The 13,746-nt window shown below is 35.8% G+C and overlaps 2 protein-coding genes across 3 annotated transcripts in view; both read right to left on the minus strand.

Annotated features, from left to right (window-relative positions):
- LOC103147981 (toll-like receptor 13) overlaps window positions 1-3,902 on the minus strand; it is an 8,393-nt gene extending 4,491 nt beyond the window's left edge. Inside the window, exons 1-2 of one of the 2 annotated variants that reach the window (XM_016678881.1) lie at window positions 3,849-3,902; window positions 84-2,592 (exon numbers count right to left, since the gene is read on the minus strand). In XM_016678881.1, coding sequence (XP_016534367.1) covers window positions 84-2,565 — 2,482 coding nt within the window. In that variant the 5' untranslated portion in view covers window positions 2,566-2,592; window positions 3,849-3,902. Of the gene's footprint in view, window positions 1-5; window positions 2,593-3,848 lie in introns of both variants that reach the window. The other variant, XM_016678882.1, reaches the window with a different exon arrangement.
- Window positions 3,903-6,936: 3,034 nt separating this feature from the next.
- On the minus strand, window positions 6,937-9,422 carry LOC103147982 (toll-like receptor 13). Its single transcript, XM_016678830.1, has 3 exons — window positions 9,416-9,422; window positions 8,113-8,230; window positions 6,937-7,180 (listed from the first exon to the last, which is right to left on the minus strand). The coding sequence occupies exons 1-3, from the start codon at window positions 9,420-9,422 to the stop codon at window positions 6,937-6,939; spliced, it is 369 nt and encodes a 122-aa protein (XP_016534316.1).
- Window positions 9,423-13,746: the final 4,324 nt, after the last annotated feature.

The following is a 13,746-nucleotide window of genomic DNA, read 5'->3' on the forward strand; positions in this document are numbered from 1 at the left end:
GTTACCTGGTTGGAAGTCTCTGTGGTGCAGGACTGATATGTTACCTGGGTGGAAGTCTCTGTGGTGCAGGACTGATATGTTACCTGGTTGGAAGTCTCTGTGGTGCAGGCAGAGTCTCCATCCCTGCTCTCCCTCCAACACTGGAAGCATCTCTCTGTAAACCCAGCCCTCATCGCGGACGTTATAGGACACAAAGGCATCGAACTGATGACCATCGTTCTTCTTCTTCCGTTTGCTGTCGTAGAGAAAGGCCAGGAAGAGGTGGAATGCATAGACTAGATGCTGCCTTAGGAAGTGGTAAACCAAGGATGTGAGGAGAGTCAGAACGACTAAACAAGTGGTGGAAATGAAGCAGAGAAAGCTGCCGTTAAAGCAGGACTGTGTATGGAAATCTAGTAGCAAGGTTCCTTCTTTGCTGACAGGAAAGGAACATTTATATTGAGGAGCGTCTACTACCTGTGTCTGCTTGTTGGTCTTCACCCACTGGATGAAACCTGCGTTCGAGCAATCACAGGTGAACAGGTTGTAGCTCAGGTCCAAGTACGTTAGAGACGGCAGAGCTTCCCAAACAGACTCCTTGATCATAATAATTTTATTGTCTGTCAGTTTCAGATATTTGAGTGCAGAAAGGTTGGCCTGCAGCAAAAAGCCCATAGATCTCAGCATCGAGTTGGTGAGATCGAGTCTTTGCAGGTTTGGGATTGGTCGAAACAGTTCAGGTTTCAGATCGGACATGTCAGTGTTTGTTAATGTCAGGCTGCTGAGATGGGGGTTGAACTGGAATGTATCTACATCTGGAGCTTCCTCAAATACACCCACAGCTTCGAAAGCTTCCAGATGTCCCATAGCTTCAAGCATTTCCTTTAGGTTCTGCAGACGAAAGGGGAGGTCTGTGCAGCCAATCACTGTGAGAGATTTTAACAACTTCAAATCACTTAAGCCACCATGTTTGTTTGGATAAGGATTTTTAAAAGTAAATCCTTTTCCAAAGTAAACTGTAAGATTTTCCAAGCGCTGCAATCCTTGAAGTTTAGGTTTATACCCAAATGGGAATGAGACATTTAGGTCCACCAGGTTCCTCAATTCAGGAAATGTTTTAATTTTCATCAATGTTAAATCGTCACTTGCCATCTTTAAATGTCTTAGGGACTGTAAACCCTCGAAAGTATTTGAAAATAATTCATCTATATCGTTTTCACTCATGTCCAAGAACTCGAGCTTATGCAGGGCGACTTTAAATGTGTCTCCAAATGCTCTCAGCTTATTGTAACCCAGATCTAAATGCTTTAGCTCAGTAAGATGCTCTAAAACGCATCTCTCCAGACTTGGAATCTGGTTTGTGTTCAGATTAAGCTCCACGAGACGGGTTGTGTTCTCAAAATCCTCACAGCTCAACTTTGAGATATAATTGTTATCCAAGTGCAGGACCTTAAGGAAGGCGAGGCTCCTAATGTCGTGTGAAACTCTAGTGAGCTGGTTGTCACTCATATTTAGGACCTGCAGCATCTTCATCGATTGTATTGAGCCATTCGTCAGTTCATCTAAATTGGTTTCCTGCAGGTAAAGCTCTGTGAGCTGAGAGCAAGGAGCAAGTTTCAAAGTCATGTTGTTCATGTTGTTGTAGAACAAATCCAGCCGCCTCAGTGATTGAATTTTGCAGACAGCAGATAGCAGCCCTCTCTTTATCCACCTGACCACCATATTTATTTTGAAATGTCTCAATGAGATGAGATTCTGCATGACGTTTTGCACTCCTTTAAAGGAAAGTGCGTTCTCTTCAACATAAAACTGCGTTATGTTCTCTAGTAACGTTTTGTCAGATATGTCCCATTTTAGTTTGGTTGGTGTTGAACATGTTGACAGTTCTACCACCTGAAGGTGAGGGAAGATGGGTGTTGTGATGCTGAACTTTCTCAGGGAGCCACCAGAAATAAACAGCTGCTGTAAACTTGAGGATTTGTTCAGCAGGAAGTTTTTGCTCTCAAAAGACGACAGCTCGTTACATCTGAGGCTGAGCGTCTGTATCTGTGGTAGCTGAAAGATGGGCTGAATTTCGTCAGTGGTTTTTAGCGCATTATAATCCAAGTTCAAAACTTTTAAGCTTGTCAGGAACCGAAAGGCAGATGTATGGATGAAATAAATACCACTAGAGCTTAAATCAAGCGTGGTGAGATTCGACAGACCCTGGAACATGTTTGCAGTCAGGGCGGAGAGGTCGTTGTTTCTCATCACAAGTGTTTCCAATGAAACCAAATCATTGAAACATCCATCATCCACAGAAGTGATGCCACTTTTTCTCAGACCCAGATATCTCAGCCTAGACATGCCCCGGAAATCTTCTTTAATTTTCTGAATGCTGTTGCCCCTGAGCTCAATTGAAACGGCCTCTTTGGGAATGTCGTCAGGGACGGAAACAAGGTCCCTGTTCGCACAGTCCACAGAAACACCTGCGGACGGGTTGTCCTCATAAAGTATTGAACAGTTTTTCAGTGAATAGGTCAGAGAGGGGTTAATATGAAGGAGGAAACAGAAAAGTCTCAGGATGAAATTTAAAAGCAAAGCCATGCTTGTTCAGTTTGTTACGTAGATCATCTGTGGAGCACAATAAGCAATACATTTGTCATTAATAATTGCAGCAATTGCAACATTTTCAGCTGGTGCGGTTCTCTTTCACAGTGCAAACGAACCAAACTAATTGAAAAAACTGTTTCCCTCCTCGCCTGTGGTGGCGCTGCACCACAAGCCGCTGAAGGAAACAAGATGCAATCCTCTGGAGACGACACTGAATGCATCTTCCTCCTTTACAAAATGTAAACAAAAATGGAGATTTTAGCGGTTGTAGGATCTATTTTTTTTATCTTTGGTGAAAGACTAACAGTCATTTCTCCATCTAACATGTTTGTTTTGGATGTATTTACCCAGAATGCCCTGCGCTACAGCCTGCTTCCTGCTTTTGGAGCGGTCTCCGGCCCGCTTGTGTCCACATATGCCTTCGAACCGAGACTTAGATTTTTAGGCGGACCAGAGATTTATTTTTTTTCTGTTGTCCGCATAAAAGTTTGATTGTGCAATCTAACAAACGAGACTTTCTCTTTTTTTTAATCCATTTTATCACATTTTTATAACATATTTATTTACTAATGCCGACAAAATAGTAAAAATACAAAACAAATTAATCCTGAAATACAAATTATATTGTTTTTTTTTAAAACATCATTAATTGGATTTTATCATGAGAACCATTTGTCAAAACTAACTGTATATCACAATAAATTTGCCTAAGAACCAGACTTTATAGGCAGAGAACTGGGCTGATGTGAATCCACCTGGATTAATCTAGAGAAATTTTATTTAATTTTAGAAATTAGAATAAAAACAATAAAACAGAAATACAATTTTTCTGTTAGACTCTATAAGAGCTCCTGTTTTCCTGTCTCTAAACTCTCATTGTGAAGCTCGTCTAGTCATTTACAGACGTTAACAAAGCCATGAGGTTAAAAATGTTTTAATTTTATGGTTAATTTTATGAGTTTAAGAGGCTGGTTTCTCACCGTGTTTAAAGATTTCATGACATGTGTCCAAAATAAACATCTGATCTTTGTTTCCTACTAACGGTAAATATCTTTCATTGTTCAGAGTTCATAATGATACATTGATCCTGCACACCACATTCAGTCTATTTGACTTCACGAGTTCACATTGACAGTGTTTCATTTATATCTAAACAGCAAACTTTAATTTAATTTAAAGGTAAATGTTTCCTTTTCTTGAAAAAATGGAAAGTTAATGAAACTTTTTTTTCATATTTGTCAGTTGTTCAGCGATTAATAAATGTAATTGATACTCACTGATTGTCGTCACATCTTCATGTTCAATTTCTGGAGCTAAAATAGAGAAATGAGGACTGAAAGGGGTGGTCAGCTATCTCTCTTGAGACTTCCTTAAATTAAAAAGGAAAACAGAAGGCATGTGATGCATTTTGGCTTCATTAAAATGTTTAAAACGCTGAAGGTGTCCAAATAGCATCAAGCCATGTTGTTATAATTAATTTGAATGATTTGTCATCATGAATTAAGTACAGATTTAAATATAGATGATTTTACAAATACTGCAGATTTCTTTGAAAATTATATCTGGAAGGATTTATCATGCTGTACGTTATTAGAGGTCAAACTACAGATATTTAAAATGTCTTTAGGATAAGTTGAGGTGAGGTTTAGTGGTAACATGCACCGACAAAACAATCCCCATCTGGATTTTGACCTTTTCCTTATTGTGTGTTGCTTTAGTTCCTTGTTTCAGATGCACTGCTGTCCTTTCACAAGGAAGTTTACTGAAGTGAAAGGGGAGGGAGGCAATAAAACAGAATAAATAGAGTACAAAGTGTGGCCAGAGGAGGTAAACGTGTGGTACTTCTGTGAGGAAGTCACTTCACCAAGCACAAAAATTGGACAAAAGATATGTTGGAAGCTTTTAATCATTAAAACACAATTTCTGTGTTTTTAATTGCATGGATTTAATTATTCACACATTAAATTAAATAATAAATCCAAGTCAATTTATTAAGTTGGTATGTTAAATAAATGTAAATAAAGTAAGTTAGACACACTTAATTCAATTACATTAACTTTCTTTTAACGCTTTTTCAGTGTGGGGAGGTGTTTCTTTTTTACTCAAGTAAAAGTAAAAAGTAGCCATCCAAAAAACATTTGCGAGTAAAAGTAAAGAAATATTTGGTAAAAAGTCTACTGAAGAACTGAGTATCTGATCAAATTGTCAATCATTTAATATTTAAAAATTACATACTCTTTACATTGGAGCAAAAATATAAAGTTAAGGGGAATTTTTTGTATTTTAAAGACGTAAATCACAATAATTAATATAAGTAACAAAAAATATCCAAATCCTATATCCAAATGAAAGCACTATTTTCAGGTTATATGTTTAAAGATAGAGGCATATGAACAGGCATATAGAAATGGATTATTTTAAAAAAAGATAATTATAAGGAGAATAGAAATTTATTGTAAACATATAAACATTTAATTTATAACAGAAATGTGAATTGAAATTAATTTTGAATACAAATTTGAAATTAAAAGCTCTAAAGCGGGGCTTCATCAAACCAGAACACGCTGCTTCCCGTCTCATCATTTCTCCTGGACTTGTTTGGCATGGATCAAATTGTATTCTTGGGGAAAAAAACCTCATGCAAACTTTGAAACATGAAGGTGACGGTATTGGTTTTTATTTTGGGGATAATCTTTGCTGCTGCAGGACCTGGCCAGCTCACCATCTTAGAATCCACCATGTTTATCAAAAGGTTATTGAGGAACATGTCCGATAAATAAATAAAACCTAAAGGGGAACTGGATGGTGCAACATGATGATGGAATGTATCTAACCACCAAAATAAAGATCTGGTTCCGGTTCTCAGTTACAGAACTCAGTGAGCACTAGAGAAATACAGGAAAAAGAGAATGGTTTTATAAAAAGAAAAGGAATGAGACCGTGACTAACGGAGCATAAAGCATGAGCATTTCAGGAACACCAGTGAAGCGAAACCAAATCTTTAAAAAAGAGAAAGGGCAAGATACAGTCAACTTAACTAAAGTCATAGACCATAACACAAATAATTAGTAATAAAACTTTATGGTAAGTTAAAGCCTCTTCATCAAAGCAACTGATAAAAAGTAAAGAATCAATGCATGTAAAAATAAGTGACTAAATTAATACCTAAAGAACCAAAAGAGCAAAATAAAAAGAGAAAAACAACAAACATATTTAAAACGTTATTACGTGTTGTTTACTATTTTAGTTTATTTTATCTTGTCACAATAAATGAAGTAAACGTAGCTTGATAATTTAATATTTTTCTTGGGCTATGGTCTGCAGGGCAATATTTCATTTTCAGTATTTTTAGTTTCCTTTTCAGCAGCAGATTCAATTTATTTGTTTTTACTTTTCTCTTCCAAACCAGTAAACAGAAACCAGAGCATTTGGCTGCTGTTTTTACTGTTTCCAAACATGTATAAAACTGATGCTAAAACTCACTTGTATTACCAACCATGATTTAAAAGTGGTGTTACTTACCTTATTATAATGAGTAATTACTTAACGAGCTTAATTATTTGCCTTAAAATTAAGCTAATAAAATGGCAACTGGTAAATCTGTTTAGTGCAAACTGTTTAAAGTGAAACAAACCTGTAAAATGAGTAAAAAGTGACGGATATGAACTTCATGTTTGGTTCTGCTTTCTCTGCTCCACTCTGCTGCGACAGGAAGCAAAAAAGAGGAACAATAAGGCCTGTTCCTAAAACAGCAACAAGCAATGCATCATTCACAAGGGGAATAAAGGGTGTTTTCCCATTTATGCATATTTGGAGGACAGAAAATAGCAACGTAATGAGAGAGTAATAATAATAACAGTTATCACTGTTTTTATTACATTCATAACATAGTTATAATCTTAAAGACATTCAGTTCTCAACCTTTCCATTCAGCAACCTGTTTTGCATAAATGAGGCACCATTTTTGCAAAACATAAATGGTTTATGTTTTGCATTTATAAAACATAAACATGCATGTTTTGCAAGAGCATTTATTTAATTTCTCAAGATTATGTATTGTGGCTCAACGTTAAGATTAATCAACACTTTTTCTGAACTATTTTTTTTCTTAGCACTGTAAGCTGCTAAAAATTTACAGTTAAATTTTTTTTACAAGTTACTTTCAGTTTACAATTATTTACATTTTGTTGTGAATGTATTATTAATATATACTGCTTTGTTTATGTGATATTTGTATTTTATGTTTTTAATGTTCTTTAAAAATTTCAGTAAACATTTAAGTAATAAAAGACAAAAAAAGTTACTTGACTTTTTATAGTTTTACATTATTCACCATTTGGATCTTTTTCATCTGAGTTACTATTTTCAACATCCTGCAGGTCCGTCCAGCAGCAGGTCGATGTTTTCAGTGAGAGCGCCCCCTGCCTGCAGAGCTCTCTGGACGTTCTGCCAGAAAACTCCTGGATGTTGTGCAGCCTGGGGCCAGCTCAGGTAGGTGCGCTTCTTCACCAGCTTCCTCATGCGGTAATATGGAGACAGGTGACGAGCAGGAATCTCCTCCAGAAACAGCAGAATCAGAACATCCTTCTGCTCATCAAACAGGCGAAAGCTGCAAAATGTAAAAAAAGAAGTAAAAATTAAATAATAATTCACACTTTATTTAAATGGTTTTATCATGGCAAGTAGTTTCAATCTATAGTTTCTTTCTGTGTTTGCAGTAACATTATAGCTGCTGTGATTTGCAGCCACATACTCTCTAATAACACTGAAAATACATTTATTCTCATGTACAGGTGCATTTTAATTACTCATGTTACCATGGAAACTGTTATTGCTTTGATTGGAGCAAACAAATACCCACAGCGTTGTCTCACATCATAAATCATAAGATAATTTTTGATACAAAAGTATTTTATTGCTATACTATGTTGAGCTAAAAGTTCAGGTTTATATTATAGTTACTTTATCTATATAGTTATTGATCTTTATTTAGTTTCCTCCAGTCAGTACTTTACAATAAAACATGATGTAAGTCGATTAAACTATAATTAAGATGATGTAGAAAGGATATAAAAAATGTAATTATTTCATAATTTAAAAACTAAATGCCAAATGCATTTTAAATAAGCTTACTTACAAAACTCTGACCCTCTTAGTATTCAAAACGCAGGCATCTTCATTCAGGTTGTTAAATATTTTACTACTCAAGTGGTTTTATTTGGTTGTCCAGCTGTCATTGGTACAATCTTCAAGGAAGTTTTAGGTTTATTGCTAAAGTAGGTGATGCTGTATCAAGAAGGTTAAGTGGAAGAAAAAACAATGTGACAGGAACTGTTATAATCACACTTTGTGTCTAGTTATCACTTTACAATAATATCTTAATTTATTGAGATGCACATCTCCAGAATAGAACAACAGCAGCAAATCCAAAAAGACTGAAATATTTTCATTTTAATTCTCAAATCTGATGATGAGAGTACAAAGAAAACTATACTCTGTTTGACATTTTTAAAAGGAATTTATTAAAAACAGCGCCCCCACCTGGCCATCTGGATCTCTCTGGAGCACCATTCGCTCTGCAGGTAGCTGCGGCTGATCACACAGATGGTCTTCCTGCTGCCGTAAATGGCATCGGTGATGTTCTCTATGATGGGTTTACCTGAGGACACAACAAATGCAGGACTTTAGATATTTAATGGTTCTGACCAACTCAAACTACTAAAAACATAAAAAGAGTGTCTGTCAAGACAAAGTCTTTAGAAGATGGCACCTTCTGTTAAAATTAAATGCAGTCTTTACAATAAAGCAGCTTTGCTAAAATAGTAAAACATGAGTTATTTTATTCTGAATACAACTTTGAATATGATTTGAAATTTGAACAGAAGTCACATGTGCCTAAAAAAAGCACCCCCCATCTTATCTTATAGTTTCCTCTTAATGCAAAATTCAGTGTGGTTTTAACAAGCTTTAAAAATACTCACCTTTCAAAAGATGGCTGACTTGAAAAAGACTGTGAAGCATGAGAAACAAAATAAGTTGCATGTCAGTTTGCTGCTGTTGCATCTGAATTTCCTCACTGTGGAACAGTTAAGAACATTTTTAGTTATATTTTTAAAGTTTAATTTGAGATTTCACACTACATACTACAGCAAACCAGAAAAATATTTTATCTAAAATAATAATCTCGCATGCAGATGTGTCATTCTTTTACTGGGGGCTACAGCTACAGACGTGAAATGTAAAAAAAGAAAAATTAAAAAAACATTAAAACAAATAAAGGCATTCCACAGAGTTTAGTTTCAGGTCCCACTCCAATTTCCATCTACATAACAAACTAAATTCTAGTTTCTATAGTTTCTCCATTTATCTTTACACTAATTATACATTTCTATACTCCACTGGCCTCTCCCTAAATATAATTGTTGAAAGATTGTATCTTAATTTAGACTAAATGGCATCTAGCGCTAAACATCAAAGTCATGTTGTTCAGTCAAAAAGGCTGTGTGCCATCAAAGCCCCCATGTGTTTCCACCTTTGATGAAATCCATCCATGCCAGGAGTTTAAAGGTGACCTACATTAGATCCTAAATATCATCACAGTATTTGATATTTGTATTGCAACGACAACAAAAATCGGCCTCATTTATACACCTGTTATTTTCATTATTGCTACTCGACTGTTAAATAGTGTGCAGAAGTTACATCAAACTATTTTTATCGATGCTCTCTTCAAACCAAGATTAGTCACTTAATTTTTGTGTCAGCTACAATAATGTGACCTTCCCAAAAGGGTTCATAACAGGGAAAGAAACAAGGACTGGATTGTTGCGTAACAATTGATCACCAGCCATAATGATAGGCTAGCTAGCTAGGCTAGAGAAGACCAGTCTCGGTGTTTCTGATCAGGATTGGAAACTATATTTACAGTTGTAGGTATACGATCAAATCTAATTGACACCTCGAAGGGGATGTGATGGACACATCGTATAAAATATTAATGTGTAACATAACAGCATGAGCATCAGCTGTAGTGATGCAATGCTCCAACCAGGACATGGTGTGCCAACCTTCATATACATGTTTAACTTTCCCCTGGTAAAAGCTGTGTGATGGATAACAATAAATAATGTCTGTACCAAAAGTCAAAGGTTAGGCTTATAGCTAGGAAGCTTCTCGACCTTTCCTGAAGGCAGTCATTAAATCATAACAGTACAAGTGTAAACATATAAAAACTTTGTCAAAAATTATAGGAAGGATTTGATTATTGTAATGTCAAAAAAGTTTTATTAAATGTGAGTAAGAAGAATTTAAATAATTTGCAGAATGTTACTTTTTGTAAACAAGAAAATAAAAACAGAAGATATTTTCTCATAAATTCCCACCCTTGGACATTTTTTATCGTGATGTACAACAGCAACAACAAAAAAACCTCCCAGATATTTCTGGAGCAGAGACTATTTGTGTAATAATTTGCTTACTGTAGGGTACAGTCCACAAAAAAATCCTGCAAAACAAAATATGAAGGGCGAGCACTAGATGGCGCTTTTGGTCTATCATGGCAGAAACAGAAAAGGAACAAATCATCAAAATTCTGGGATCTCAACCTTCAGAGTCAACAAAGGGTCATCCTGTTACTGTTGGTGTTAAACCATAATGTAACTTTAACAATCTCATATCCAAAGGATGTAATAATTTTATAGCAGGTTATTAAAACAGTTTCATATAAATGAACTAAGTTGTTTTATGATTCATTAGAAACGTTTATTGAATACCCTGTAAAGGTCAATTCAAATTACAATGACTTGATAAACATCCTGAAGGGCAACACAGTATAGACAGTAAAACAAAATACACAAATGATAAAACTTTTAAGAAAACTGAAATATATAAAGAACAAAAGGTTAAATAAACAGATAACATGTTAATAACTAAAATAAGTAGTTATTAGCATATTTATTTATTATATATTTATTAAATATGTACTCATATTTAATAAACTAGAATTATTTTTCTATATTGTAATTACAGACGTTGTTTTCAAACCTTTATTTCTGGTAATTATATTTTTTTTAACATGCAACTCATGAAAACAAGATATTAAAGATTAGAATATTACATCAGTCATGAAAGGAGAAATGTGGGTTTAACAAAAAATGTTTGCCTGCTCAAATGTTGTTTTCAAACAAATCTCATCTTAATTTATTGATTATATAAATCTGTAATAGTAAATTGGAAGATGATTCAGCTCAGTGAGTTTAAAGCTGTTAAAGTTTTTACTGTCCTGTTGGACCAATCAGCAGGTTGGTGTTTTCAGCGACAGCGCCCCCTGCCTGCAGAGCTCTCTGGACGTTCTCCCTGAAAACCCCGGATGTTGTGCAGCCTGAGGCCAGCTCAGGTCGGTGCGCTTCTTCACCAGCTTCCTCATGCGGTAATATGGAGACAGATGATGAGCAGGAATGTTTTCTAAAAACACCAGGATCAGAACATCCTTCTTCTCATCAAACAGGCGAAAGCTAAAACATTTCATTTTACAGAGAAATTGTATTAGAATAATAGCAATGTTTTAGGTTTGTTCAAAAAGGTTAGCTTATCAAAATGACAACATTTTCAAGTCTGCTGTAAGTTGATTACAGTAGATTATGAAGTCATAGATTTCTTGGATTGCTGAGGTACCAACAATGTTAATGTTGGCACCTTTTATCTCTCTTAGCTTGGAGTCCTTCTCATGGGGCATGATGACCAAATACCAAGAGAGCGGCATATAACTTAACGAGTACAAGTCCCTCTGGTACATTTGGTGAAGAAAGTCAAACCAATAAAATGATTATTAGTATCCAGCAAGGACGGACTGGCCATCAGGAGTATCGGGATTGTTCCCAGTGGGCTGGTGCGGCCAAAAAAATAAAATAAAATAAATAAATAAACAAATTATTCAACTCCATGCCAGCTGATGGCACTAGTGCATCAATTTGTTGTTTGCCAACTACCAATAAACACCAGAGAAGGAGAAGAGGAATCAGAAGTTCAAAAATGGAGAAGAAACACAGGAAGAGCGCAACATTTGAGAAAAGACAAAAGAGAAGAGAATGCTGCCAAATGTCAGAAACCGAGAAAAACATTTTCTGCTGACGCATCGTCCGACTGCAGTTTTCACATCTATGCCTGGAGGACAACATGACTATTAGGTAATATGATGACAACATTTTTCTGGCTTACTAACCTTTAGCCAATGTATCTGGGGTAGTTTGACCGTAAAAGCATCAGTTACACCAAATATTGTCTCAGGTCACCTTATAAAAAAGTAGCATTAATAAAACAATTGTTCTTAGCCACGTATCCCTGGTGCTGTTTTTCATTTAGGTAAAGTGAACCACCTGATCTTATTGTCAAGGTAAATGCATTTTTCTGCTCAGTCAACTTAATTAATCATTGGCTAATTTGTCACCTGGAAAAAACACACACATGTACATTTGAAAGGCTTAATGTAAAAGTTTACAGTATTAAAAACCGGAAGTTACAAGGTCAGTGGTGCTGTGGGCCGACCTCAAATGGAAATTTTACAACTTATACTATTCCATAATCTAATACTTATTTTCATTTTAGTTTATTTTTATTCAATTAATTCTTATTTTTTCAGATAAACAACATATTTTATATTTTTCCACTAAGATCCAGGTCCGTGCATTATCTGACAAGCTCCATTAATGCTAAAGACTAAATTTGTCCAAGCATCAAATCTCACAGGATTTCTGCTCTGTGACACGCCAAGTCAACTTTCCACTTTCTGCTGCCAATTTCATTTTTTTTCTGCTTAAAAAGACTTAAAAGCAACAGTCGACCGGCACCAGGCCATCTGGATCTCTCTGGAGCACCATTCGCTCTGCAGGTAGCGGCGGCTGATCACACAGATGGTCTTCCTGCTGCCATAAATAGCATCAGTGATGTTCTCCATTATGGGTTTACCTGTACACAAAACATATGCGTTTTATTAATTCTGACACTGCTTTGAAAAGTGTTATTTTATGTTATCCCAAGCATTATGCTGTCACCACCACTTTCCTTGTGAAGAAAATTAAATATTGTTTTTAACTGACTTCCTTTCAGTAACGGGTTTTTTCTTGGTTCCTGTCCAATACGGTTAGATTTCTGGCATCAATAACCAGCAGTTATGTTAAAAGATCCTGCGACTCGATCTGTGGATTTCTGCAGCTCTTCCAGAGTTACCATGGCCTTCTTGGTTGCTTCTCTGATCAGTGCTCTCCTTGTCAAACCTGTAAATTTAGGTGAATGCAATGTAACGTAGGTGGAATTCAGTCCATCGTATTTCTGCAGATGATGAACTGAATTCTGTGAAATGTTCAGATCTAGTGTACTATTTTACGTCCTAACTTCCCCACAACTACATCGCTGCCTGTCTGCTGTGTTTTTGTATTAATGACTGCGCTCAACTTACCTTCACTAACAAGCCTATTTAGTTACACGAGATTTTATTTTAAGAATAATAGTAAACAAGGCCACATACAAATGTATGCNGCTCAACTTACCTTCACTAACAAGCCTATTTAGTTACACGAGATTTTATTTTAAGAATAATAGTAAACAAGGCCACATACAAATGTATGCTACTCTTTAAAGAGTTTCGCTTGTAGAAATTCTGAACTCCTATAGGTGAGGAAAGATGGGTGTTGTCATGCTGAAAAAATGTAGGCAACCACTTGAAATGTCCAACTCCTTGAGGTTTGAAAACAGATTCAGCGGTAGGTCTATAGTCTCAAAATTCCTGCAATAAGGCTGAGCCTACTTATTTTTGGTAGCTGTAGGATGGGCAGGCTGTCAGTGACCTTTTGTATATTATTTGTACTTAAATCTAAAACTTCCAAGTTGATTAGGAAACTAAAGTCTCATCACTTTCAAGCCTAGTGATGAGGCTCGAAATCTGTGTGAGGTGAAGGACTCAGACCTGAACCTTCAAAGACATATAAAGATAATTGCAAAGTCAGTCTTCTGTCACCCGAAAATTTTTAAAATAACCCAAACCAAATCCAGCAAGATCTTGAAAAACTCATCCATACGTTTAGGGCTGAAACGATTCCTCGAATGATTCGAGTACCTCGATTACTAAAATTCCTCGATTACAACAGCCCTACATACGTTTATCTTTAGTGGCATTGATTA

The sequence above is a fragment of the Poecilia formosa genome, unplaced genomic scaffold, assembly GCF_000485575.1.
Source record: "Poecilia formosa unplaced genomic scaffold, Poecilia_formosa-5.1.2 Scaffold192, whole genome shotgun sequence".
Taxonomy (NCBI): Eukaryota; Metazoa; Chordata; class Actinopteri; order Cyprinodontiformes; family Poeciliidae; genus Poecilia; species Poecilia formosa.